The following is a 26,574-nucleotide window of genomic DNA, read 5'->3' as shown; positions in this document are numbered from 1 at the left end:
GCCCAGTCTGTTGTGATTAGTCGACCGCTTACAGCACGTGTCAGAAATGAAACGCCCATTACCATATATGAATTTCAGCTCCGGATCTTCCTCAGCACTTGATACACAGTGATACGAACAGTAATGATGGACGGGGCAAAGTATACATTGTTTGCAGGCAGACTATAGGCTGGCATTATGCAAATTTGTAACAAACCTAAGTATGCCACCCTACGCAATACTTGCCAATTTTTTTTTGCAAGAGATCCTCTTGACATTTTTAATCATTTGTCTCCTTGACTCTCTTTTAGTCAAATGGCTCTAAAATTTACTTCACTCAAAAGTTACTGCGCTATCCTGCAACTCTTTCAAAAAGTACTATTTGTTTCGTCAAAATGTAGTGAATCTACTGAAGTCAACAGAAAAAGTCATTACTTAAGTAAAGTAGAAACATCGTAAAACTCTACTAAAGTACAGTAACGTAACAGTAATTATTTATACTTTGTTTTTAAATACAGGAACCTCTGCCAGTATGGTAGTTCATGTTGTTCATCCTGATGCGTTGAATACTGAATATTTGATATGTTTGTGTGGTCATGGGTTTGATGTTTTGTTTCAGTAAATGTTCTGGATAGATTGGGGAGGAAGTCTTGAGTTGTGTATTTTTACAGTATTTATACATAGTTTCATCAAACTCTCTTATTTCATTCAAACAAGAAAAATCCTGTTTTACCCAGAATGATTTAATCTACAAATCATGGTTGTCTAACAGAAAGTCTTTAATATGTTGTTGTTGGGGATGTAGAGTGTAATTGGCCCTTCTTTTCAGGCTGGAGCTGTGCCAGGTGGAGGTCGAACTGGGTCACTTCTTGGCTCTGCGTCAGGAGCTTGAGCTGGAGGAGAAGAACGTCCAATCTCAGGACAAGAAGAAACAAAAGCTCAGATTCCAGAGAGAGAAGAGCATTATCAAACAACGTAGACACAAAGCACAACATGACAAAGTGTAAGAGTTTCATGTGAAATGTGTCACACAATTGCACAACGCTTTTATCACATCCACTGCAGTTTTCTTGGAACAGAGAGGCATTTAATGGTGCAGTAAGTGCTTTCTGAGAAATGCTGTTGAAAACTGAAATCAACATCCAAACATGCAATTTTGGGAATATTTTTAGATGTTGTATTATGTGCAGGACTATGTGCAAAAATTGTATTTGCACATAGTCCTGGCTGTGTAAATAGGAGAAACAACAAAGTGGATTGGTCTGATCCACCGAGCACCATAACACTCTTGTAGCCAATCAGCAATAGAGGGCGTATACACTCATGATGGGGGAGGAGAGAGAGTGAGCAGAAAGACTGTTAAAAGAGAGATGGCTGAGATATTACCATGAAATGGTCAGAGGAATATAACTGGAAAAAAGAATTTGCGTTAATATTGAAACAGCTTTCCAGCTCTGGAGAGATGTTAGAGAGGGAAGCCCTGAAGGCCTTGCTTTGTTTTTGCTTGATACGTGATATTAACATTGGTATTTGCTATGTTTCACAGAAGCAAGATATGCTGTTGTTGAATCATGGCTGATTCAGCCATATTTGTGCTACCTGTTAGAGGTTACTTATGTTGCATAGCGTGTTCTTTATATTGGGGGTGGGGAAGTGAAGGGAGGGGTGCGTATGTTTGGGTATTGATTTCAAATATCAACATTGTTTCTCAGAAATCGCATGCACCTTTAACAGTCTAAATCATGTCACAATTAGACTTATTGCTGATTTTTCACCTGATGGATGGTAAAATGGGTAAAAAAAATCACATAGGTTTTCAAAGGAAGAAATGCAACACATTTGAACATATTTAAATTTAGTTGACGTTTTTATCCATAGTGACTTGCAATGATCTTCATGCCAGAAGCTATTTATTATTATTTTTTGCCAAAAGTACATTTTAAGTAAAATCTTACCTGACTCTCTTGACTCAAAATGATTTATTGAAAATCTCCTAATGTTTGATCAAGTTTTTCAGACAACAGTGTTATTTCTGTAATCTTCTATGTGACAGTGAACGTGACAAGGTTTTGCAACAGCAGGCAGAAGTTAACAGGAAACAACAGGAACAGGCTCTTGCTAGCCATCTCAAAGCAGCTGTCTACCTCAAACAAACTCTACAGAGGTGATATACACACATGCAAGTTTTTAGTTGAATTAGAACTTTCAATTTTCTGCTTTCATAATAGCTCCCTGTCTAATAAACTATTTAAAAGAAGATAATAAAGAACTTATTCTTAGAGCTCTTGTGTTGTAGGATGAAACATAAAGAAGCTGAGGCTGAAGAGAGGAGGAAGGAGCTAATAAAGAAGAGGCAGACAGCAGTGATGACACTTAAAGCCAGTTTCACTGCCAGTCAGGTACAGTTAATCAGTCGTAAGGGTTATGAGTTGAGTTGGGAGGTGTGACGTGTGGAATTCTGCACTATGAATAAAGTGTAATATGTGTGTAATGCTTCATGAGGCCTAGTCAGGCTCAGCCCAAACAAACAACATGGGGCCACCTCTCTGTGGGCTCAACACCTGCAAGGAGAAGCTTAGGTGACTGGTGCGGTGCACAACTAACAGCAACTATAGAGAGGGGCTCATGCGGACAGGACCTTGGTTGAGGAAACAAGTTTTTGATGCTTAGAATGAGGGGAAGGAGCCAGAGTTGGTGTGAGAAGGCTCTGCTTATGTTACTCATATGTTATGAGTATTCAGACTTATTCTTGGATTCCCTGGGGGGCCAAGTACTATTGGCCAATTCTAACGCCCAATCCTGCCTGTCTGAACCCGAGCTGTGTTCTGTTGTTGGACTTTGGTTCTTGTCATGGATTGGACATAATGAACACTGTGTTCAAACATATGGTGCTTCATAAGGGTACTAGGTACCAAACCACCTTAGGCCAAAGGTTGATGATTGACTTTGTTGTCATATCTTCAGCCATATGTTTTGGACACTCGGGTGAAGAGAGGAGCAGAGCTGTCTACTGATCACCACCTGGTGGTGAGTTGGATAAAATGGCAGGGGAGGCTGCCAGACAGACCTGGAAGACCCAAACGAATTGTGAGGGTGAACTGGGAGAGTTTGGTAAAGGTCCAATAGATCTGGAGGAGCTATTCCTCTGCAGGAGCTATTCCTTGATCCCTACAGAGACTTGAGACATGGAGGCAGAGTGGGGCCTGTTCAAAGCCTCCATTGTGGGAGTAGCTGCTTCAAGGTGTGGCTGGAAGGGTGTCTATTGTGAAAGAACATGTTGGTGGACGCTGACAGTGAGGAAGGCTGTCATGTAGAAAGAGGGATTGGGATTGGTTAACCAGCAAAAACCAGAGTGAATTCCATGTTAGTACAGGCTGGTTTATGCTGGTTAGAGCTGGTATAGTGCTGGTCTAGCTGGTGGAACAGCATATGGCACTTTTGGTACGGCTCACTTTTGGGGGGTTTTCCACTGCGTACAGTACCTAGTACCTGGTACTTTATTTAGTACCACCTCGGTTGAGGTTCCAAGCGAGCCGTACCGATGCTAAAATGTGATGTGTAAACACTGCAGATCACTGATTGGTCAGAGAGAATCGTCACTACCAGCGTCATTGGATTTTAAACACGAGACACCAAACCCGCTAAATTTAAATTGTCAGCAACAGCCACCGCAGTATTATTTGTTCGCACAACATTTTTAAATGACTTGCTTTAAACCACCGTCGCATTCAACTTGAAAAAATAAATGGCTGTATCGTGGTCAGTAGACGAGGTAGCGGTGGAGCTATAATGATTAGTCTATAATCCCACCCACTTTGAAGCGGTACTAAACTGCAGTGGAAAAACAAATCAAGCCAAAGTAAAGCGAGCCAAGTCGTATCGAGCAGAGTCGTACCACGCAGTGGAAAAGCACCTATAGTCATGCTGTTTTCAAGCACACCCACTGTCCAAACCAACAACCACCAACCCTTGCTGGTCCCAGCATACAAAGCATACCTTATGTTGGTGAACAGCAAAGCTGGATTTTTCAGCAGGGTTGGCCAACATGTATTGGCAGGCTAGAAGGACTGCAGCCGCAGTGGTTGTGGAAGCAAAAACCTGGTTATGGGAAGAGCTCGGTGAAGCCATGGAGAAGGACTTTTGTAAGTCGGGATGGAAACTTGCTGACTTTGGAGGTGAAAGGAAGATTTTGAGGATCTTCTGAACCTGGAGGATATGCCCCTCTTCACAAGAAGAGGCAGACTTAGAGGACTTGAGGAAGTTATTGCCCATTTCCTTGGCGGAAGTCACTGGGGTAGTTAAAAAGCTCAGAAATGGCAAGGCATCAGAGGTGGATGATAGGTGGATGTAGTCGGGCTGTATGAGCTGACACGTCTGTTCAACTTTGCATGGGAATCAGGGACAGCGCTTGATGATTGGCAGACAAGTGTGGTGGTTCCCATTTTTAAAAAAAAAATGCTTTAATGAATGCTCTCTGCACATGGTATACGTTCATCAAATACTTTTGCTTCAAATCCACTAAATACCAGTGTCAGCCCATTCAGAAATACCGGTTCTTTGGCAGAAACTGCTAAACTCCACTTCCCTTTGTCAGCAAAATCCTCTAAGTCCACAGAAGAACCAATCGGGAGATGCAAATCGAATCATATGATTTCAAGATGAATGACGGTGTGCGTATGAGCCAACTTTCAATTGCCGAGCTGCAAGTTTTTATCATGTTTTGTCCATCGTACAGTGACAATGACAGGATTTCGCAAGTAGCAAGTACACACAACAGTGTTCCTTTTGCTGCTGTAAAACTGACAGAAATGGACGTTTTACTTTGTCTTCTTGTCCAAAGAGGTGGACTTTGGACACACATGGACTTTTTTTGCAGCAAAAGACAGTCAAATTTGTTAAAAAACTAATGAATTGACTAAAGTGACATTTTTGAAAATAAGGCATTTCAATAACTAACTAATAACCTTTTCATTGCCATTAAAGTGAAATTACTGAACCTAAACATAGGAGCCTGGTAAAAAAAATGCTCATTTAAAAGAAAACATGTCAGATGGACTTATAGGTTTTTGCATCTGAACTCTTCATACACTACATTGCCAAAAGTTTTGGGACGCCTGCTTTTTAACTGCACATGAACTTTAATGACATCCCATTCTTAATCTGTAGGGTTTAATATGGAGTTGGCCCACCCTTTGCAGCTATAACAGCCTCAACTCTTCTGGGAAGGCTTTCCACAAGGTTTAAGAGTGTGTTTATGGGAATTTTTGACCATTCTTCTAGAAGCGCATTTGTGAGGTCAGGCAGTGATGTTGGCGAGAAGGCCTGGCTCACAGTCTCCGCTCTAATTCATTCCAAAGGTGTTCTATCGGGTTGAGGTCAGGACTCTGTGCAGGCCAGTCAAGTTCCTCCACACCAAACTCGCTCATCCATGTCTTTATGGACCTTGCTTTGTGCACTGGTGCGCAGTCATGGTAGAACAGGAAGGGGTCATCCCCAAACTGTTCCCACAAAGTTGGGAGCATGAAATTGTCCAAAATGTCTTGGTATGCTGAAACATTAAGAGTTCCTTTCACTGGAACTAAGGGGTCAAGCCCAACCCCTGAAAAACAACCCCACACCATAATCCCCCCTCCACCAACCTTTACACTTGGCACAATGCAGTCAGGCAAGTACCGTTCTCCTGGCAACCGCCAAACCAAGACTCGTCCATGGGATTGCCAGACAGAGAAGCGTGATTGGTCACTCCAGAGAACACGTCTCCACTGCTCTAGAGTCCAGTGGCAGTGTGCTTTACACCACTGCCTCTGACACTTTGCATTGCACTTGATGCAGCTGCTCGGCCATAGAAACCCATTCCATGAAGCTCTCTACACACTGTTCTTGAGCTAATCTGAAGGCAACATGAAGGTTAGAGGTCTGTAGCTATTGACTTCTGCACACTGTGTATCTCAGCATGCGCTGACCCCGCTCTGTGATTTTACGTGGCCTACCACTTCCTGGCTGACTTCCACTTCCACTTTGTTATGATACCACTAACAGTTGACCGTGGAATATTTAGTAGTGAGGAAATTTCACGAAAGGTTGCCACCTGTGCAATAAGTCCAATCACGGTACCACGCTTGAATCCACTGAGCTCCTGAGAGCGACCCATTCTTTCACAAATGTTTGTAGAAGCAGTCTGCATGCCTAGGTGCTTGATTTTATACATCTGTGGCCATGGAAGTGATTGGAACACCTGAATTCAATGATTTGGAGGGCTGTCCCAATACTTTTGGCAATATAGTGTATGTACAGAACAGAGACAAAAGAATGTTAATGGTGATAAATTGTGACTCATACAGGGCAAACATTTCAATCATGTGTGTATCCGCTGCAGCACTGGACAAGTGACCCAAGAACTTTATTTCTGGGCGAATGTTTGCATCTGCATAAGCCATTGATAGATCTTCTCTCCATGTACTTAGGAAACTATGTGTGCTAGAAAACAACGACAGAAAGCCTATGAACAGAAACAGAGAGAGCAAGAGCAACAAATGAAAGAGTCTCTGGAGGCCAAAGGATTGAACAGTACTGAATACATCCACCGACTGAGACTGCAGGAGCGCATCAACAAGAAAAAAGCGTGAGAATTTCCCATAAACTTTTATTGTGAATGCTCAAAAAGTTTTTAGGACAGCTATTATACTGTATGTTTTTCATATCTTCTATCTTTTTTATTGAAGGGAATTTGAAGATACACAGAGAGTGGGGAAAATGGAGATTGTGGCTAAATTGCTCTCGGAAAGGAACATGAAGGAGAGGCATAGAAAATCTCCTGTACTGAGCCGTGAGAAAAAACATGATGAGAAATTCTTGCAGAACATACTGCCTCCAACTGCGCCTATGAGAGAGGTACCAGTGATTGCTTAGCGTGACACTCACCATATACATTTATCATTATACAAACCCGATTCCAAAAAAGTTGGGACACTGTACAAATTGTGAATAAAAAAGGAATGCAATAATTTACAAATCTCATAAACTTATATTTTATATAATATTTTATACTATATAATATATTCTATATTATATTATATTTTATTTTATATAATATTTTATTCACAATAGAATATAGATAACATATCAAATGTTGAAAGTGAGACATTTTGAAATGTCATGCCAAATATTGGCTCATTTTTGAGTTCATGAGAGCTACACATTCCAAAAAAGTTGGGACAGGTAGCAATAAGAGGCCGGAAAAGTTAAATGTACATATAAGGAACAGCTGGAGGACCAATTTGGAACTTATTAGGTCAATTGGCAACATGATTGGGTATAAAAAGAGCCTCTCGGAGTTGGCAGTGTCTCTCAGAAGTCAAGATGGGCAGAGGATCACCAATTCCCCCAATGCTGCGGCGAAAAATAGTGGAGCAATATCAGAAAGGAGTTTCTCAGAGAAAAATTGCAAAGAGTTTGAAGTTATCATCATCTACAGTGCCTAATATCATCCAAAGATTCAGAGAATCTGGAACAATCTCTGTGCGTAAGGGTCAAGGCCGGAAAACCATACTGGATGCCCGTGATCTTCGGGCCCTTAGACGGCACTGCATCACATACAGGAATGCTACTGTAATGGAAATCACAACATGGGCTCAGGAATACTTCCAGAAAACATTGTCGGTGAACACAATCCACCGTGCCATTCGCCGTTGCCGGCTAAAACTCTATAGGTCAAAAAAGAAGCCATATCTAAACATGATCCAGAAGCGCAGGCGTTTTCTCTGGGCCAAGGCTCATTTAAAATGGACTGTGGCAAAGTGGAAGGGAAGACCTTGCATTTTCCAACATGACAATGCCAGACCACATACTGCATCAATTACAACATCATGGCTGCGTAGAAGAAGGATCCGGGTACTGAAATGGTCAGCCTGCATTCCTATTCCTAAACTTGAGCAACTTGTCTCCTCAGTCCCCAGACGTTTGCAGACTGTTATAAAAAGAAGAGGGGATGCCACACAGTGGTAAACATGGCCTTGTCCCAACTTTTTTGAGATGTGTCGATGCCATGAAATTTACAATCAACTTATTTTTCCCTTAAAATGATACATTTTCTCAGTTTAAACATTTGATATGTCATCTATGTTGTATTCTGAATAAAATATTGAAATTTGAAACTTCCACATCATTGCATTCCTTTTTTATTCACAATTTGTACAGTGTCCCAACTTTTTTGCAATCGGGTTTGTAACAATGAAATGGTTGAATGTTCTGTGCTCCACAAAGAGAAAATGCAGTAAGTGTATGAATGCTGCCAGTTTGTCTGCAGAAGTAGAGATCACATTGAATCATGCCATGGTAAACCATAATGTGTCTGCAGTACATTAAAAGGGTCTTATCATGAGACATCATTATTTCAATTCAGTTCAGTTTACATTTATTTGTATAATGCTTTTTTACAAAACAGATCGCTTCCAAGCATGTTGAGCTTCGTTTTAAAAAAATATTTCAGTGATACAATGTCATTTGGCCCTAATGAACAGGGAAACTATCATGAAATCAAGAAATTTCCTTAAGAGATGAATCTAGATTTAATCTTGAAGCTAGATTTAAACTGAAAGAGTGTGCCTGAGCCCAGAACATTTTCAGGAAGGCTACATCTTTGTATTTCACCAATCTTGTATCATGATACAGTCCATCATGCTCATTAGGATCACAAAACTCTACTATTGATAGTACCTGAAATATCAAATTCCACAAAAGGAGTTAAAGCTTTTTTCTATTTGGCTCCTAAACTCTGATGTAGCCTTCCTGAAAATGTTCTGTGCTTAGAAATGACGAAGGCTGTCCCAATTCGAAGGCTTCTTCAGATGTGGCCTACAAATCCGTCCTTCGTTTCCTGGATAGAATCAATGGATCCTTCGCAGTCTAGCCTATCCCAAGATTCACTGCTGGTGACGACTAGATTTTTTTTAAGAGAAAATGCTGGATTACCCTTTTAACTTACTCAAATATCTAATGATACAAATGTAAAAATGAGGAAAAAAAAAAAAAAAAAACTTTAAACCAGTTCAAATGTTGTCTTATATCTTACTAAATGCGATTTTATAGATAGTTTATACTTTTTATTATGTACATAAATGGACCAAGGTGAACATATTTAGACAGGTTGTGAACCCTGTTTTGTTTTTAGACAGTTGAATATAACTTTCAAAAGTCAAAAGTAACTCTTTTTAATTTTGTCAGTTCAAATACATTTGACAAATCAATGGGACAAACACAGTAAATTAAGTTTATTCAATTTTATTAAATTAAAGTTAGTTTAGTTTACTAAAATCAAAAAAGGTTTTTTTTTTACAGTGTACTAGTGTATTCCAGTCTTGAAGTCATGAATGCAGCTTTTCTACATCAGAAACAGGTCAAATATTTCGTAACTTGGAATTGTTTTAAGGTGGAAGAATGCATTTTTTGTAAAATATGATTTTCAAGAGACAAGTTGCTGTCTAATAAACACCCAGGTCTTTAATTGTAGAGGCTGGAGTAACAGTACATCCATCTAGATGCAAAATGTATTGTTAAGATGTTACGTGAACAGGTTTTTGGTCCAATGCATAAAATCATTGTTTCATCAGGATTTAATAGAAGGAAAGAAAGGAATGAATTAGTAAAACATACATGTGATTTGATATCTTTTTTTCTTATTTAATGGACGGGGTGTATCGTAACCCCTGTACTGTGATACGCCTCTAGCTCTGGTTTTGTGCTCATCAGCCAAAACAGCATACTAACTGAACAGAGATTTGCCGTCATTTTCTCTGTGACGTCCTATTTTGTGTACATCTTGACAATGTCCACATTCAACTGGTTAAATTAAGTTCCACAGCTGTCAGGCTCATGGCTTGCTCTGTAGGCCTCTACCTCGGAAAGTGCTGAACGTTCCTTGTGCTGTTATCAAACCTACCTACACTATCTGAAGTTTTGAAAGCCATCCTTAATGAACAATATTTCTGTGTGCATAACATCATGGAATCATTCTGTACTACAGTCATAGAGCTATATTGTTTATAACTAAATATACAACTGACCCCAAATCAAAAGATGTTGATGGAAGCAACATACTGGTTCACTAACATTCACTTTTTTCCACTTGCTGTGTTTAATTCAGGAAAAGCGTGTAATGTCAAGTCCCAGAGCATCTTGCATCAGGTCCTACAGTAACAGTGATGTCAGTTCCTCTTCAGACTCTGCAGAGCTGAAGTTGGGCGAGTGTGTAGAAATGGAGGATGAAGATAAAAGAGAGATGAGCCTGGCCCAGCCCGAGTTCACCGGCCTTTGGGAACACAAACACAAAGAAGATATGGTAACAATTTCAGTAAAATGCATAAGCATGTGACACTTAAGGGGCTACAGAGCACGTTTTTTCATCTCATTGTACTGCTTTTCCATTGTGCTCGAGTCTTTTGCAACACCTTATTCATGACATGGCATTCTAAAAATAAGCCACTAAAGTTAAAAGAAGTTTAACTTTTAAAAAACACAAAAAATAAGCATATTTTTATTCCACTGACCTGCATCTCATGTTTTTAACGTATTCTGTGTGAATGACCCCTAATTCATTCATTTTCTTCAGAACTCATTTTACTATATTTAAGACTGATGTGAGTTGTTTTTTCAGTATGTAATGCTTTTGGGAAACACAGCCCAGTTCATTACACAATGGCTCATCCAATGGAATGAGCTTTGGTTGGGACTATCTGTTAAGACAAGATGAGACAGCCACTCAATGCTGAGTGTTGCAGTTTCTACCATTGGTATATCTCAAAACAGGGTTCCCGCGGATCCTTAAAAAGTCTTAAATTAGATTTTTAAACTTTAAGGCCATAAAAAGTCTTAAAAAGTCTTATTTTTACTCATAAAAGGGTCTTAAAATTTTAGATGACAATTTGACTTAGACATCTAAATCATTTGCCAAATTAAAACTATCTAATTAGCGTACATATTTTTATTTTATTTTTCTTTGTGGAATTGCTTGTTCACTTGACAATTTGCGGGCCTCGCGGCATTTACTACAGCGTATAACGTAGGCTACTGTCTCCTGCACGCGAAAGGAAGAGAGCAGAGGAAAATGGGTAAATGTCAGTTCAGTAACCGTTGTAAGTTCATTCTTTATTTGCGTAGGGGTGTTTGATAAGTATCGTCTATGATGATATCGTAATTATATGTTTTAACGATGTGACACTAAGTTTGTCACTCACGCTTTCATTGCATGATGTATGCAGTTATATGCCCTCAACATTCAAGATACATGGGCATTTTTTCCCTGATGATTTTTATCTTATAATTATATCATATGAAATGATGTAGTTATACAATATCACACGAGCAAGAGTGCCATTTTTCCCAAATCAGAACAATTGCAAATGTGATATTTATTTTATGCAACAGTTAAATGAACAATAAGTTAACATTGTGAGTTACATTTTAGACACAATATTGTCAATATTGTTTTTTTTTTTCATTTCGCAAACGAAAATTTCAAAATGAAGAACAGCAGAACAGTCTCCGTGCAACAGACAGAAATGTTTATTTTATATACTGACTGAATCCGCGTTTTGAACGAATCAGTTTTATTAATGATTCAATGATTCACTTGCTTCGTTTCTGAATGAATCAGTCATTTGAACAAATCGGTTGAATGAATGACTCACTCATTAAGACAGTGACTTGCTGCCCCCTACTGGCAGTTTAGTTTCATATTTAAAGTACATTTTAATTAAAAAGTTAAAATTAGAAATAATTTCAAATTTAAATGTTGAATTAAATTTATGTGGTCAAATTGTAAATGCTGTGTAAATATATTAAAGGGTTAGTTCACCCAAAAATGAAATGTCATTTATTAATGTCATTTATTACTAACCCTCATGACGTTCCACACCCGTAAGACCTTTGTTAATCTTCGGAACACAAATTAAGATATTTTTGTTGAAATCCGATGGCTCAGTGAGGCCTGCATAGCCAGCAATGACTTTTCCTCTCTCAAGATCCATAAAGGTACTAAAAACATATTTAAATCAGTTCATGTGAGTACAGTGGTTCAATATTAATATTATAAAGCGACGAGAATATTTTTGGTGCACCAAAAAAAACCAAAATAACGACTTATGTAGTGATGGCCAATTTCAAAGCACTGCTTCAGGAAGATTCGGAGCATAATGAATCAGCGTATCGAATCATGATTCGGATCGCGCGTCAAACCACCAAACTGCTGAAATCACGTGACTTTGGCGCTCTGAACCGCTGATTCGACACGCAAATAGAATTTAATTTGAATGTTAGAATTCAACTTAAAAGATGATGCATACATCTAATAAGTTTAGAAAAAAAAAATATGTAGGTAAAATTGCCCCTGGAAATCACTTTAAGGTGGCAAATATTGCTTTTGAAACAACTTTAAAAATATCGAGATAACATTTTTTGTCAATATTGCACACCCCTAATGTATAGTATTAATTTTTATTTCTTCAGGTCTTAAAAAGGTCTTAAAAAAAACCTTAAATTTGACTTTAATAAATGTGCAGCAACCCTGTCAAAAGCACACTGTCTTTGCTCCAAGATTGCAACTGTGATCTACTGCAGACAACATTTGAAAACAGTTGAAAAAGCAGTAGGTATGCAGGAGTGGAGCAAGGGCAGTCTGGTAATAATAATCAGTAGTAGTTGCATAAACTGCTTAGACTAGTCTTACTATTTAGTCTTAATTTTTTTTTTTTTCATTTATACGGGTCTTAACTTTAAATCAGTTACATAAAATTTGAATCTAAAAAAGTAAGACGATTACCTCTTGGCTAACTGCTAGCTGGTCAGACTAGTTCTTAGGACATAATCTTAAAGGGATAGTTCACCCAAAAATGAAAATTTGATGTTTATCTGCTTACCCCCAGGGCATCCAAGATGTAGGTGACTTTGTTTCTTCAGTAGAACACAAATGATGATTTTTAACTCCAACCGTTGCGGTCTGTCAGTCGTATAATGCTTGTCAATGGGAACTCCATCTATAAGAGTCAAAAAAACATGCACAGACAAATCCAAATTAAACCCTGCGGCTCATGACGAAACATTGATGTCCTAAGACACAAATGATCGGTTTGTGCGAGAAACCGAATAGTATTTATATCATTTTTTACCTCTAATACACCACTATGTCCAACTGCCTTGAGCATCCGGTATGTGAGGTCTGAACGCGCTCTGACAACGGAAGTGATCTCTTGCACTCATTGAAGTATAAGCGCGAGAGATCACTTCCGTCATCAGAGCGCGTTTCTTAGGACATCAATGTGTCGTCATGGGACTCAGGGTTTAATTTGGATTTGTCTGTGCATGTTTTTTTGACTCTTATAGATGGTGTTCCCATTGACAAGCATTATACGAGTGACAGACCGCAACGTCAAACATCAAATTTTCATTTTTGGGTGAACTATCCCTTTAACATAGTGGCTATGTTTAATTTTTATTTTACTCTTCCCTCAATGCTGCTTTTATTACGCTATAGTAAAATAAATATCATTCTTTCATTTACAGCTACAAATCCTTGTTGTTTGTGTTTGTTTTAATATCTGTCATATCTGTCCCCCTAGGCCACATCAGATGAAAACATTCATCTTGAAACATCTTACACCACAATGAAGACTGACATGAACAAAAGTTTGGTTTCAAAAGCAGCAAAAAAGACTATAAAGGGTAGAGAATCAAAAGGACCACCATTCATCAGCAAACCAGAGATTATTCTGTTTAAGGTACCGAATGCAGACTTTTTCCAAATCAGAAGAACAATAAAAATGAATAAATTGCATGTTGCTTCTGAACTGTGTTTGCAGGATTGTGATGTTGGGAAGGTCTACAAGAAGAAATTCACACTCACCAATGTCACATACACGACTAATTACTGTAAGCTGTTGGGAGTGTCACAGAATCTTAAAGATCATGTGTCAGTGAGGTAGGCTGATTTTTTAGCATGTCACATAAGCATCTTACATTTAGGGGTTTGCTTATCAGTCTCATTTTGATAGAAGGGATGTTCTTTTGAAGCCAGAGCAGTTTGGCACATGGTCCTGGCGTCCTTTGCTGGCTCTCTCTGTTTGTCTTAAAAAGATTGAAAAAATTCTGTCGTCATTTCCAAACCTGAATGGCTTTATTCTGTGGAACAGAAAATGTTCTTTTTTATCTTTTCTCTTGGGTCCATTGATGTTTGGACTCCAGTGTTTTCAAAATAATTTATTTTGTGTTCCACAGAAAAAAAGAAACACATGCAGGTTTTGAATGACATGGGAGTGAGTAAATAATGACAGAATTTTTTAGTTTTGGACGAATTATTCCCGAGTATGACTGTGGGAGTGAGTTTTCTTTTAAGCCAGATTTGAGCCTCATTGACTATGTTTACATGTGCACCAATAATGCGATTATTTCTCATAATCAGAGTAAGGTCTTAATCACACTAAGATGTTTACATGACACAAGCAGAAATCTTCACTCCATTTTACATTCAATTTTCATTACTCTGATTATTCGCTAATAAGTATGATTATACAACACTCACAGTATGCATGTTACCGGCCATTGTTTTAATCTACTCACATCAAATTCAAAATACATTTTTATGGACGTACTGGATATTTTTCAGCGCCATGATGAACATCGCAATGCTGGGTTTGCCTACTCTGCCGTCTTGTTTTTTGCGCCGTCTGGATGAAGATACGGAGCAGAGATTGTGCAGCGAGTTGTGTTGACAGAGTTTAGCGATTTGGTGAAGAGAAAACTTCAGAATAATGTCACGGAGTTCATTCATGAAGTTGTGTGAACGACACATGGCATCCGTGTACGTCCGAACACATGCGCACTTTGGCCAGAGCGGGAATAATGCGATTAGGTGTTTACATGCCTGTTTATTGTGATTAAAATCGGCATACACCACCTAGTTTAATGCGATTATGGTTAGTACGATTATGAGCTTAATCACATTACTTTAATCGAAGGTATGAGGTAAAGTTTAATCGCAATATTGTGATTATGAGGGTTTGTGTAAACAAATACACATGTATACATTTGTTTTTCTATCATGATGGGGACTTTACAGTGACTTTTTTATCCCCTAACCCTCACAGAAACATTTTACATTTTTTACTGTATTAATTTGAATATAAAAAAATGACCATATAATTGCACAGCTTTCTGTAATTAGTTCTAATCGCAGTTAATTGCACCTAGCATTAAAATGTGCAATCATAAAAATCATTTCACATTGAATCTACAAATGAATGTGGAAACAAAATAAAAACAGTATTTGATAGTTTAGATATTTGTTTAATGACATCTTTTACTAAGTATTATGAATGAATGTAAGTGTCACTTTTTATTTATCAGTTATTAAAGAGTTAGTTCACCCAAAAATGAAATTTCTGTCATTAATTACTCACCCTCATATCGTTCCACACCCGTAAGACCTTTGTTCATCTTCAGAACACAAATTAAGATATTTTTAATTTTTAAAAAATGAAAAATGAGTGTTTTTGAAATCGCCCATCACTAGATATTGTTGAATAAAGTCGTTATTTTGTTTTTTTTGGCACACAAAATTATTCTCGTTAAGGTTGAACCACTGTAGTCACATGAACTGTTTTAAATATGTCTTTAGTAGCTTTCTGGGTATCTGAAAGTGTTAATTATCTTGCTGTCAATGCAGGCCTCACTGAGCCATCGGATTTTATCAAAAATATCTTAATTTGTGTTCTGAAGATGAACAAAGGTCTTACAGGTGTGGAACGACATGAGAATGAGTAATTAATGACAGAAATTTCATTTTTGGGTGAACTAACCCTTTAACAATTACAAAAGATATAAATATTAAAACAGCATTTAATGTAATTGAATGTAAAACAATATTCACATAAACATCTAGGTAACCCTGGTTCCCTAGGTGGGAACGAGACGCTGCGTCATGACCATAGACTTTAAAAAAAAATATGGACATAGTGTCCGTGATGTCACCCATAGATTTCTGAAGAGCATTTTTGAAGCGAAAATGAGGCTGCTGGCATCTTAGCTGCACGTCACTGCACATCACTCCCGGATAACTGAAAATGGGCAAAGAGGCGAGACGTGGTTGAAGCTGAGGTGCCTGGTTGCTGAAACCATGCCCGCCTAGCGTGACGTGATCATGTTAGCAGGCAAAGGAGCTATCTATCTATCTATCTATCTATAATATTAATAAAGATAAGTTATATCATTAGAAAGTTCTAAAGGTTTACTATCTACGGTGTCTTTTTTACAATATAGATGCTCCAGCAACAGTAATATTGTCATTTGTGTCAGGTGTGAAAATGACAACAGGCAAAATCATAAAGGGACTTCATACCTTTGTAATGAAATAGCGATCGTGAGATGAATACAATCCATCGCACTTGGGTAAAATGTCCATGAACAACAGCACTTTTTGTCCACAAAAGCATTAAATCCATGAAATATTGATACATTGTCCATTGTTTGCTTCACATTTCTTCTGAATGATCTGCTCTCCATCATCGCTCCTCAAGAAATTATGCAATCTGAGCAGTTTATGTTGTAAAACTGTATATGAAACAAATGAGCCCGCGTCCAAAGTATGATTTTTCAAAATAGTGGAGCAGTTTTAGTTATATCCAAGCAGTGCTGTCTGAGTTTTATATCCTCCCACCATTGTCATTGTAGTAAATCTCACGAAAACTTTTAGCAAATGCCAAGACAATCCAACAACGTGTGTTCTGTTTATCTTCCGCATGTGTGCACATGTACACCCCAGCTAACCAAAATATGTGACTGTTACGTCGTGTGTTAGCTGGGACAGACGTACATCTGTCTCGAGTCTCGACCATTAACGCAGCAAGATATATGATTTTATAATTGTATAATTGTAATAATCCCGAAAAAAGCACAAACACGGCAGAGATGCCAAATTCAGCAGCTGGAATTAGCTGAGGTAAAGTGACGGCTCACAGACAGCAGCGGAAAACCTGTCACTCAAGTGACCACGCCCTTAATTATGCAGAACTTTAAGGCTTAATATAATTTAAACGGATGAGTTATAAAAAAATTCACCCCCCTCAGAGTTGTCATGAAGGGCAAAATTAGCAGTATAGACAAAAAACACAATTTGATCCAGGGTGTAAACATGTTTTATTCTGCTGTAAAGTTGGCCATTTTAACATGGGAGTCATTGAGATTCTGCTCTCTTTTGGAGCCTGTCCCTAGCGGCCAGTCGATGAACTGCAGTTTAAAACACTTCCGTATTGGCTTCAAGAGAAACTGGGGGAGGTTGCCGCCTGGTCATGACACATTGGGAACATATAGAATCTCTATAGACTCTATAGAATCATGCCAGTTCACTGCATATGGCAAAGTCCATATTCACAGGACTGACCTACAAGGCATGCAAGTCACCAACCCTCTTAAATGCCTAGAGTAGGGCAACATTAAGAGATAACATCTTCAGATAGAAAAAAACAGGCTCAAACAGGATCAACATATCCTTTCTGTGAACCTTTTGTGAGACGACCCCTATGGAGACACCTGCAAAATTTGCACACAACCACATATATGCAACTTCTGGTTCACCCGAGCTGTGTCCCAGTTCAGATGCTGCATACTTCGAAGGTCATGTAAAGTCAGTTAAGGTCGAACCATGCATTGTTAAATGGGTTGTCTAGCCTACGGGGATTGCTAATGTGGCCTTGCAACTGTGACAGCTGTCGTTGACGAGTGGCAGAAACATTTGTACTGGACTTTTTTGAAAACAAAACAGGGTTCACTGTATAAATATGTTCAGCTTGCTCATTTATGTACATAATAAAGAGTATAAACTATCTGTAAAATCTTAGTAAGATATGTCAACATTTGAACCTTTAAAAGGTTATTTTGTACATTTGTTTTGTTTAAGTAAGATGAAATCTAATACTTACATTTAAAAGTGTAATCTGGCATTTTCTCTGAAAAAAATCCAGTTGTCACTGGCATGCAGTGAATCTTGGTATAGGCTAGGCTGTGAAGGATCCAGTCATTTAATTCTTCGCGGCTCAGAGAAAGGAGGACGCATTTGTAGGCTGTATATGAAGGAGCCTTTGAATTAAGACAACCTTAGTCATGCCGCTGTGACGCTTTCGGCCTTCGAGCGCAGCTTTCGAAGGATGCAGCCTCTGAATTGGGACGCAGCTATAGACTTTAAACTGTTCTTCTAATTTGAACATTGGCTGCTTCCAACAGTGTAGCTGATTTTAGCTTTTACTCTCATTTGGTTCCCAAAATGTAGACAAAATCACACAGACACACCATAGTTTACCAAAACCAGAAAACAGACTACTTGGCTTTTGTCTCTTAATAGGAATTAGTTTGTGCTGTCACACCATTTTTTATTTCAATATCAACCTTTTAGCATATGCTAACAACAAAGTTTGATGCAAATGCAGGGTGAATCTCTCATGCTGTCAATCTGTAGTTGTTGCAAAGAATTTCAGATTAGTCACTATCAAGCCGTTTGCTTTTATTCACTAATTTAATAAGTGTGTGACCTCTTTTCTTGCAGTTTCGAGCCACCAGGGCCCATGTCTGCAGGCATGGCTTGTGAACTGGAGGCTATATTTAGACCTTTGGTAAGGTTTTTCTCTACTCAATACATGCATCACATCTGGTGTTTGTCACAGGAATAATATATCTTTGCTTCACTCTGTACGTCCCATGAGATGCTTTGGCAGACAAAATAAGATGAATTCTGTTTTAACATGTTTTTATTATAACCCTGCATGTGGGTAGAGATAAATCATAGAGAACAGTGAAATTGCTCATAGCAACATGGGACAGATCACATGAGCTCCGCTAATTTTACTCTCATAGGTAATTGCTTTGTCACAATCAGTTATTTGTATAGCACTTTTCACAATACATTATTTCAGAAAATCATAGTATTGTGTTTATAGTGCCTTAATGCTTAACACCAAGCAGTTTTAGGGACAAGAAATTTAATCAGTGAGCTGATCGGTCACTTTATAATGAATCCCGCTCATGTGTCACTGCTAATTTGCATAAAGTAAAACTTTAGTGAGTGGCATGGAAACTCCTACATTGCCTACGGTCACCAGAAATCCCCAACTCTCACTGAAAATGATTGATTTTCAGTGGCTTTATCATTGTCAGTGTGAGTGCCCTATTTGAAGACTTTCTTATGATAGAAATTAAGTTTCTTATGATAGAATAAATGAGATCTGGGCAAGACAAGTGATTGAGCCACCCATGATGAACCAAACACACTTTTCTTTTAATACAAGTTGACTTCACTTACTTAAAAACGAAGGTGTCCTTTACAGGACAAATTTTTACATCTTAGATGATTATCATTTCAATCCTGTTCTACAATGTTTTTTTTACCCTCTTTAAATATTATGAAAATGATCAGGGAATGCTCCACAGTAATAAATATTCAATATTTATCATAGCTCGATGTGGATTTGGATGGTGAGATTCACTTTCAATCGGCTACTGGACCTTTTTCTGTGGCCATAAAGTGCTCCAAGAAAAAGTGTGAGGTAGGAGTTTTTGTACAGTAAATGACACGTTTCACGTGATTAATTTCAAATTTCACAACAGATACGCATTTTTGAGGTTTTGGTGGATTGTTATTGCATTTTCTCGAAAATCCTATTATCTCCCTTTTTTCCCCAGATGGTTGTTGATCACTGTCTTGTGGACTTTGGCACTCATGTGGTCGGACAGACAGTTTCACGAGTAATCACCATGACCAACAGAGGAGCTCTAGGCACTCGTTACACGCTGACACCCGTCTCCACCGGTCCCCTTCAGCAAACCTTCAACAGCACACTGGTGAATAATACTGATACGTCTGACTGTTTCCTCCAGTAGTGCCTCTGTGATCATAAATGAACTGAGTGAGAGAGATCACACAAACACAAATTTTGGGGGTGTTGAGATGAAATATAGAGGGACTGAAGCCCACTTAAATAGGGTCTAACAATGTGTATGCTTGGTACTCATATTGTATGCTCAAATGTTACATATTTGACTTTGAATAAAGAAAACAAGACGTTCACTGATTGTCATGACAACATAAAGTACACACAGGATTTAATTTACACATAGTGGGGAATATGGGACAGCAGACTCTATTATAATAAAATCATTTTGGCCAAAAAATTTAACATCCCAGCTAATACAAGACAGTTGGCAATCCTATGATCAGGTCACATTTTACCAAAAGAAAAAATAAGAAATGACATTACATTGTGACATTATTTTCATGACAGTTAATCACAATTACTTCCTAACTTCTTAATGTGATACAGAAAAATATTGCCGTAACTGTGACCAGGCGTTTTATTGTAATTCTCATTATTTTTAATTGTGATTCTGATTAGAGTTTCATTATTGTAATGCTGTCTTTTTTACTGCCTAAAGGCCAATTCACACCTAACCGACAGACGGCAACAGACACTTTGTCCGGTTTTGTCAGATTAGTGCATTTCTCCTGTCCGGCAGCTGCTGGTGTTGGCACTCATTTTCTTCAGTTGAACATGTTCAATCGGCGTTTGTCAGGTCGTGGAATGTCTGAAATGTGACATACTGTAATCTGGTGATTGTTCGTGTTTGTCAGCATCTGTTGCTCTTGTCTAAATTGGCCTTTAGACAAAAAAACTAACTTTTTTGTAATGTCACATTGCAAACATATCATCGGACAGTTCTTGACAGGTTTCGTGAGATTCACCCGTATGCTACAATGTAACTTGTGTGTTATTCAGTTTTATTGATTAAAGGCCTAGTTAAACAGACAAACATTGGTACTTAACACTGGTTAACATTTGTGCAAAGAGCAGGTTTTTGAGCTGTTAAGATTTTGGTCATTCTCTCTCTGCCCAGGATTCTGGTAAAACCAGTAGTTTAGAGATGCCCAGTCTGAACGCAGAGAACACAGCAGAAATCCCATCAGGGATAGACCTCAGACCAGGTAACACGATGCTTTTCTCCTGTGGTGCAGTGCTTTTTCAATAATACATTTGAAATGTGTAATTTTATTTGCAAACATGTAAAAACAATAACTATGCCAACATGAACTCAGTGTTGACATGACAATTTCATTTGAAATAGGACCTGGGTTTTTACTAGGCTCTTTGAACAATGACTTGAACAATGACAATGACAGAGCAGACAATTCAGACAATTCAGACAATTCCAGAATGCATTGTGAAAACTTGACGAGTCGATAGAAATGGCGAATATAAAACATACTTATTATTTATTACATTTGAAAAGTACTGATATAAATAGTTTAATCTAATAAAAAATACAGGTGTACCACTTTTCCATTCTTCTTAGCTTTGACAATTGCTTATTTCTATGAAAAGAAACAGAATTGTATCTTAATTGGACATAATTGTATATATGTGACGTAATTTTTTTTGTTAGTAAATTCTCCTCGTCTATAATGTCAGGTGTGTCTCCTGTCATCAGTCACAGTCCTGATGAGGTTTTGATGGCTGATCCACGATCAGTGGATACTAAAGTGGAGCAGAGCACCTATGAGCCTACTGAGTTTAGTATTGAGGAGGTATGAACACACTGACCTGTTTACACACATCAAAAAAACCAATCAAGAAAGGCAAACATTGAGTCTGGTTCTCAAAGTTTGAATTTATTTATTTTGCAGACACATTTATCCAAAGTGACTTTTAATTGTGCTCCCTGTCCCGATTAGACTGAGTTCTGTTTGCTACTTAGTTACCTTAGTTACTGTTTATGTTCACCTGTTGTTCATTTAGTTCCCTCGTTATCTCTGTATATTTAAGTCCTCAGTTTCCTCTGTTCTGTGTTCGGTGTCGTATGAGTTTATGTGGTTGTGTTGTTCTCCTGGTGAATCTCTTACATTGTCTGTTTTGGATTTATTAAAGTTTCTGTCTCCTCCTCTTTTTCATGTGTTTCATTACAGCTACCAACTGTTACAGCTAGAAAACACAAAAACAATAACCGACCATGAACTGAAGAAACCAATACAAAGGATAATAATGAATCAAACTAGAAACAGGTGGAGAACATAATCGGTAACTATAGTAACAAACAAGGGAATACTTGGTAACTTTGGCCATGTCCGAAATCGCATACTCTCTTGAGTAGATACTTATTTTAAATAAGTTTACTTTGTGACCACTAAAAAAGTATGTTCTATATAGTACGGATGTGTGTAGTATGAAAGTAATCCAGATGTACTACATTCGCCTGAACTACAAGCGTCAGTTGCATCACTTCAGTGGCAATCACAAATTATGAGTTGTAGCGAATCTGTACAGGTATTTAATTAATTTATGGGTGAAATATATGAATATAATAAATCATAAAGCTTTATGATTAATTATAATACATATACCGACCCGAGAGGGAATTATACATATATTGTGAATTAATTACAACGAATTATAATCAATCACATATATGATTAGTTCTGGTTTGATAATAATTTAGAGAAACTAGTTTGTCCAGCAAACCGTTAGCTCTTCATAGCCGATTATAAAAGGAAGGTTTTTCTCTGGCCACGAGAAAGACTTCCTATTCTAGCATCAATGCGTAAAGCAAGGATACTGGATCGAAACGTTAAAGTGACCTGGGTTTGTTGCATGAGCAAAACAAACAATCGAGCATGAATATAATGTATTTAATATATGAAACTACGGATACAGAGACTATACTACTAAACATACACAAACAATACACATATATAGAAAGCGAAAGTAAAGTCAAGAAAACAGAGGTGATCAAAGGAATGGCAACTTACTAACAGTTAAAACCTTTGAGAGCCAGCAAGGAAACTCAGCTTACACATCGAGCTTAAAACGCTTTGGAGAGAATGGTTCTATACTTGCATAGGTTCAGGTGCTGTGGTCGTTTAGTGTTTCTGCAGGAGTTTCGGTGCGTGCGGCTGAAGCGATTGGTCCTTTTCCGAGAAGGTGTTCTTCGGCGGGATTTTCAAACAAGGGTTTAACTTAAGAGTAAGATAACCGGAAAATAAAGAAAAAGAGTCCGTCTCCTAGACGATGAAGAGTGAAGACTTCGGGCGACGGATGAAGAGGGTTTGACAAAGAAACTTGTTGCCAAAAGATGGTCGTCCCGAAGAGAGGGGGCGCGTGATGGAAGCGCGGTCGCCGAGACGTCCGGGAGAGACGGGTGTTAAATGGCGAGAGACAATCGAGAGACAAATGAGAGACGCGTGTCATTGTGTTTTAAGGACAACAGACCAGAACGCCTCCTGGGGTACATCAGCCAATGATGAGGTTGCGATTTTGGCGGGCAAACTCTTTCTTTGTCTCCATTTATGACCTAATTTGCATAGTTTATGAAGTGTCAGATCGGAGTACATTTTCTTCAAAGTACCATTAAAAATAGAACAATGCATTTTACAGTGTGACATACATTTTCAATTAGAGTATAACGAAAGCTTTACAATGAGACTAAACTTGTCATAAGAGAAGCATATAAACGAAGTTAGAGTTTACAGTCAAATGTAACCGTTGGAAATGACACTAGTATCACTACAATCCTAGCTAAGCTTATACAGTGGGAATAACTATATGCAATTTGACAATACAACGGCGGTTACATTTATATATAATTATATATCTTACACATACAGTCTTCAATGCATGTTTGTGTGTCTGTGTGTGTGTGGTGTGTGTTGGAATGTGATCTGGCACTTAGTCCACATGAGGGGCCCTTTGATGTCTCAAGAGCTAGGAAATGGGGTTCTCTGTTTAACCTCAGAGGGTCCATGAAAGTGCCAAAATGCTCGTCTTTGTCAGACCGGCCGGGGCCGATGTGAGATTTACAAACACAGTTCAGCAGGCTAAAAGCATTCTGAAATTTCCAAAGTTGATTGACTACGCCGGATCTATCCAGACGCTACAGAGTACTCAGTACTAAACACAAGAACTGTGAAAAAAAATTAAAATCAAAATTAGAGTCCTTGAACAGAAATAGTTGTGACACTTACAAATGAGTAATACAACAAAGAGCTTTACCCAAAAGGGGGCAGAACCATGAGAAGTGTTTCACGTTAAATGAAAATGTGACATACAGGTCTTCTCTTTGCAGGCTTATGAAGGTGATGTCGGCCAATTTATGAGTGTCAAAATACCCATCGTCTTTACACCAACCATTCCAGGAGAGGCAAAACTGGATTTCCAAATCATGTTTTCTCAACCTGGTTGTGAACCGGTAGAGTTTTCACATAATTATAAACAGTGTTTTACATTTCCATACTTTATATTTGCTTTAACATCTCAAAATATTAACTTCACATTTCTCCTTGTTTTCTAAATGCATAGATTGTGGTTTCAGTTTGTGGGGTGGCAGAGAGCGCACCTGTGTGGGTGACCAAGCCAAATGTTGACCTGAAAATCTGCATGTATGATCGCCTTTATCAGGACAGCATCGAAGTTCAAAGCAGGTGAATTGCACCAGTTAGATTTTTATCAAAGACAAGATTCACATTAGCCACTGAATTCTATACATCACTGGATTACTGACTGAATACTAAATTCCAGTAGGAGGTGGAGTTGACTTAAGAAGACCTATTTTGCTGCCTATCAGTAGGATGATATTACTTTGCAGGACATAATGCCTATGTAAAGTAATTGTTACTGCTCATGCCAGTAATATTTACCGTCAGTTCAAGCAGGATAAATTATACAAAGCTAGAGTTTCCGTCAGGACCACTACTGTCAAAGATGATTGACAACAAGAGCAGGGAGCGCAGTGATAACCCCCTTTGGGTTAAACGGAACAGAACCATCATAAATTTATTACAAATATCATTGACGTTCTTTATGACAATAAATTGATGTAACAACATAAATCAAAATAAATGTCTGATTCGAAGAGGAATATCAAAGGGCCAAGTCCTGACTGTGGACGAGAGGAGGAGCTAGGGATAGAGGAGGATATTTAGCAATAAAGCTGTAGGAAAGGAGTGAGACACAGGTCATTCTATAGGGAATTGCACCCTTGTGCAACGTAACCTTGGTTCCCTGAGAAGAAGGAACAAGATATTGTGTACTTTGCGATGTAACTTAGCTCAGAGTCTTTCTCGAGCTTCGCTCTACTTCAGTCGAGAGATTCTCAGGCAGTGTCGTTCAGTGTCACCTTACATATTGGATCCAGCCTATATTTCACGCTACACTGGCGTGATTCAGTAAGGCTTCAGTATTTCCGGAGAAAGGTGGTTTCCTCGTAGCGTCAGCTACTGATGCAGGTATGTGGCTAGCAGGGTGGGGCCGAGAGCTGTGGGAACGGAGCGAGGCCCATAGCGCGAGTGCTAATGAGCATCACCTGCACACCACACCGGTCTCGAGTCTCAAGGAGGAGCTCCAGAAGGATAAAAGGAGGAGGGACGACAGTGAAGGATGAGAGGACCAAGCCTGGACTTTATGTTGTTGATTTATGTTTATACGTGGCAGTCGTCCATGAGGGGCTGCTGCTTTACTTTTGTTTTGTTGTTTGTTTTGTCGGTTCCCTCCTCCTCCTTCCCTGAACACAAACCTTGTTACAAACATAAATATTTCTTTGATGCCTGATGGCTTGGGGATTTATTCATTGATCAAATGATCTGAAGCTGCTTCACCAAATGTAGAACCTCCTCAAAACACCAGCCTACATCTTGCAAGCGTCAGTTGAATGGTCTGATGTTCTCAGTGTAGCTCTGCATAGTCTGGTTATTTAAAGAATTCCCAGGATGAACTTCCATTATATCTGCTGTTCTGGAAGCTTCTTGCTGCAGACAACATTGGGGAAAATGGGTCATCTGTTCTAGATCTATATACATTGTGGGGTACTGCATATTTTACAGCCCTGCCAATGTGTATTTGAATGATTGGCCTGCACAGATCTCATTTGCTTCTCATATTTTATATTTTTAGTTTTTCTGGTTGTGCTTTTATGCTTTGTGTTGCTGGGAATGTTTGGTTGGGATTACACATACACCATGGATATTACATTGTACAATGCAGTGTAATTGTGTTTGACTTTAAATTGATAATGACTCCTCTTTCAGATATGAATATATTGGTTCTTTCTGTTTAACCAATGTCTTCTTTCAGTCTACTGAGAATGTTAATATTTGGTGTTTTTTTTTTTTTTTCCAGGGCCAGCTCAGCTCTCAGATTGACATTCAAGGTGTGTAAAGAGATGAGGAACCACATGTCTATCCTACCTAAAACAGGATTTATCCAGGCCAAATCCAGCTTCAGTGCTCAGCTGAAATTTCTGCCCAGGTAGACCTCAATAACAACACTTAATTAGATAAAGAATACTAGACTTAAATCTTTGCTTGATGGGGTGGCTTCCATGCTGTTTTTTTCTGTTAATTTCTCGTTATTATTTAAACAAATTTGGGAATTTACTTAGATTAAAAATGACCTCTTATGCTTTTTTACATGTTCAACTTTCTTTGGTGTATTATGTTGCTGTTTGAGCATGAAAAAGCTCTGCAAAGTTCCAAAGTACAAAGTCACTCCAATAGGAGTGCCTTTGGAGTGACTTTGAAAT

The 26,574-nt window shown here is 38.4% G+C and overlaps 1 protein-coding gene across 2 annotated transcripts in view; it reads left to right on the top strand.

Moving 5' to 3' along the window:
- The window catches only part of cfap74 (cilia and flagella associated protein 74), a 71,488-nt gene that overhangs the window by 7,049 nt on the left and 37,865 nt on the right, over positions 1 to 26,574 (top strand). For both annotated transcript variants that reach the window (XM_051904412.1, XM_051904411.1), the window contains exons 7-22: positions 809 to 982; positions 2,033 to 2,143; positions 2,276 to 2,378; positions 6,444 to 6,601; positions 6,702 to 6,870; positions 10,121 to 10,315; positions 13,590 to 13,748; positions 13,830 to 13,948; positions 18,563 to 18,629; positions 19,470 to 19,559; positions 19,696 to 19,854; positions 20,905 to 20,992; positions 21,477 to 21,592; positions 24,124 to 24,246; positions 24,357 to 24,478; positions 26,172 to 26,300. In XM_051904412.1, the coding sequence (XP_051760372.1) occupies positions 809 to 982; positions 2,033 to 2,143; positions 2,276 to 2,378; positions 6,444 to 6,601; positions 6,702 to 6,870; positions 10,121 to 10,315; positions 13,590 to 13,748; positions 13,830 to 13,948; positions 18,563 to 18,629; positions 19,470 to 19,559; positions 19,696 to 19,854; positions 20,905 to 20,992; positions 21,477 to 21,592; positions 24,124 to 24,246; positions 24,357 to 24,478; positions 26,172 to 26,300 (2,082 nt within the window). The remainder of the gene's footprint in view (positions 1 to 808; positions 983 to 2,032; positions 2,144 to 2,275; positions 2,379 to 6,443; positions 6,602 to 6,701; positions 6,871 to 10,120; positions 10,316 to 13,589; positions 13,749 to 13,829; positions 13,949 to 18,562; positions 18,630 to 19,469; positions 19,560 to 19,695; positions 19,855 to 20,904; positions 20,993 to 21,476; positions 21,593 to 24,123; positions 24,247 to 24,356; positions 24,479 to 26,171; positions 26,301 to 26,574) is intronic.

Source organism: Ctenopharyngodon idella, chromosome 8 (assembly GCF_019924925.1).
Source record: "Ctenopharyngodon idella isolate HZGC_01 chromosome 8, HZGC01, whole genome shotgun sequence".
NCBI lineage: Eukaryota > Metazoa > Chordata > Actinopteri > Cypriniformes > Xenocyprididae > Ctenopharyngodon > Ctenopharyngodon idella.
Note: the sequence above shows the minus strand (reverse complement) of the source record. Positions and strands in the feature narration are given on the sequence as shown.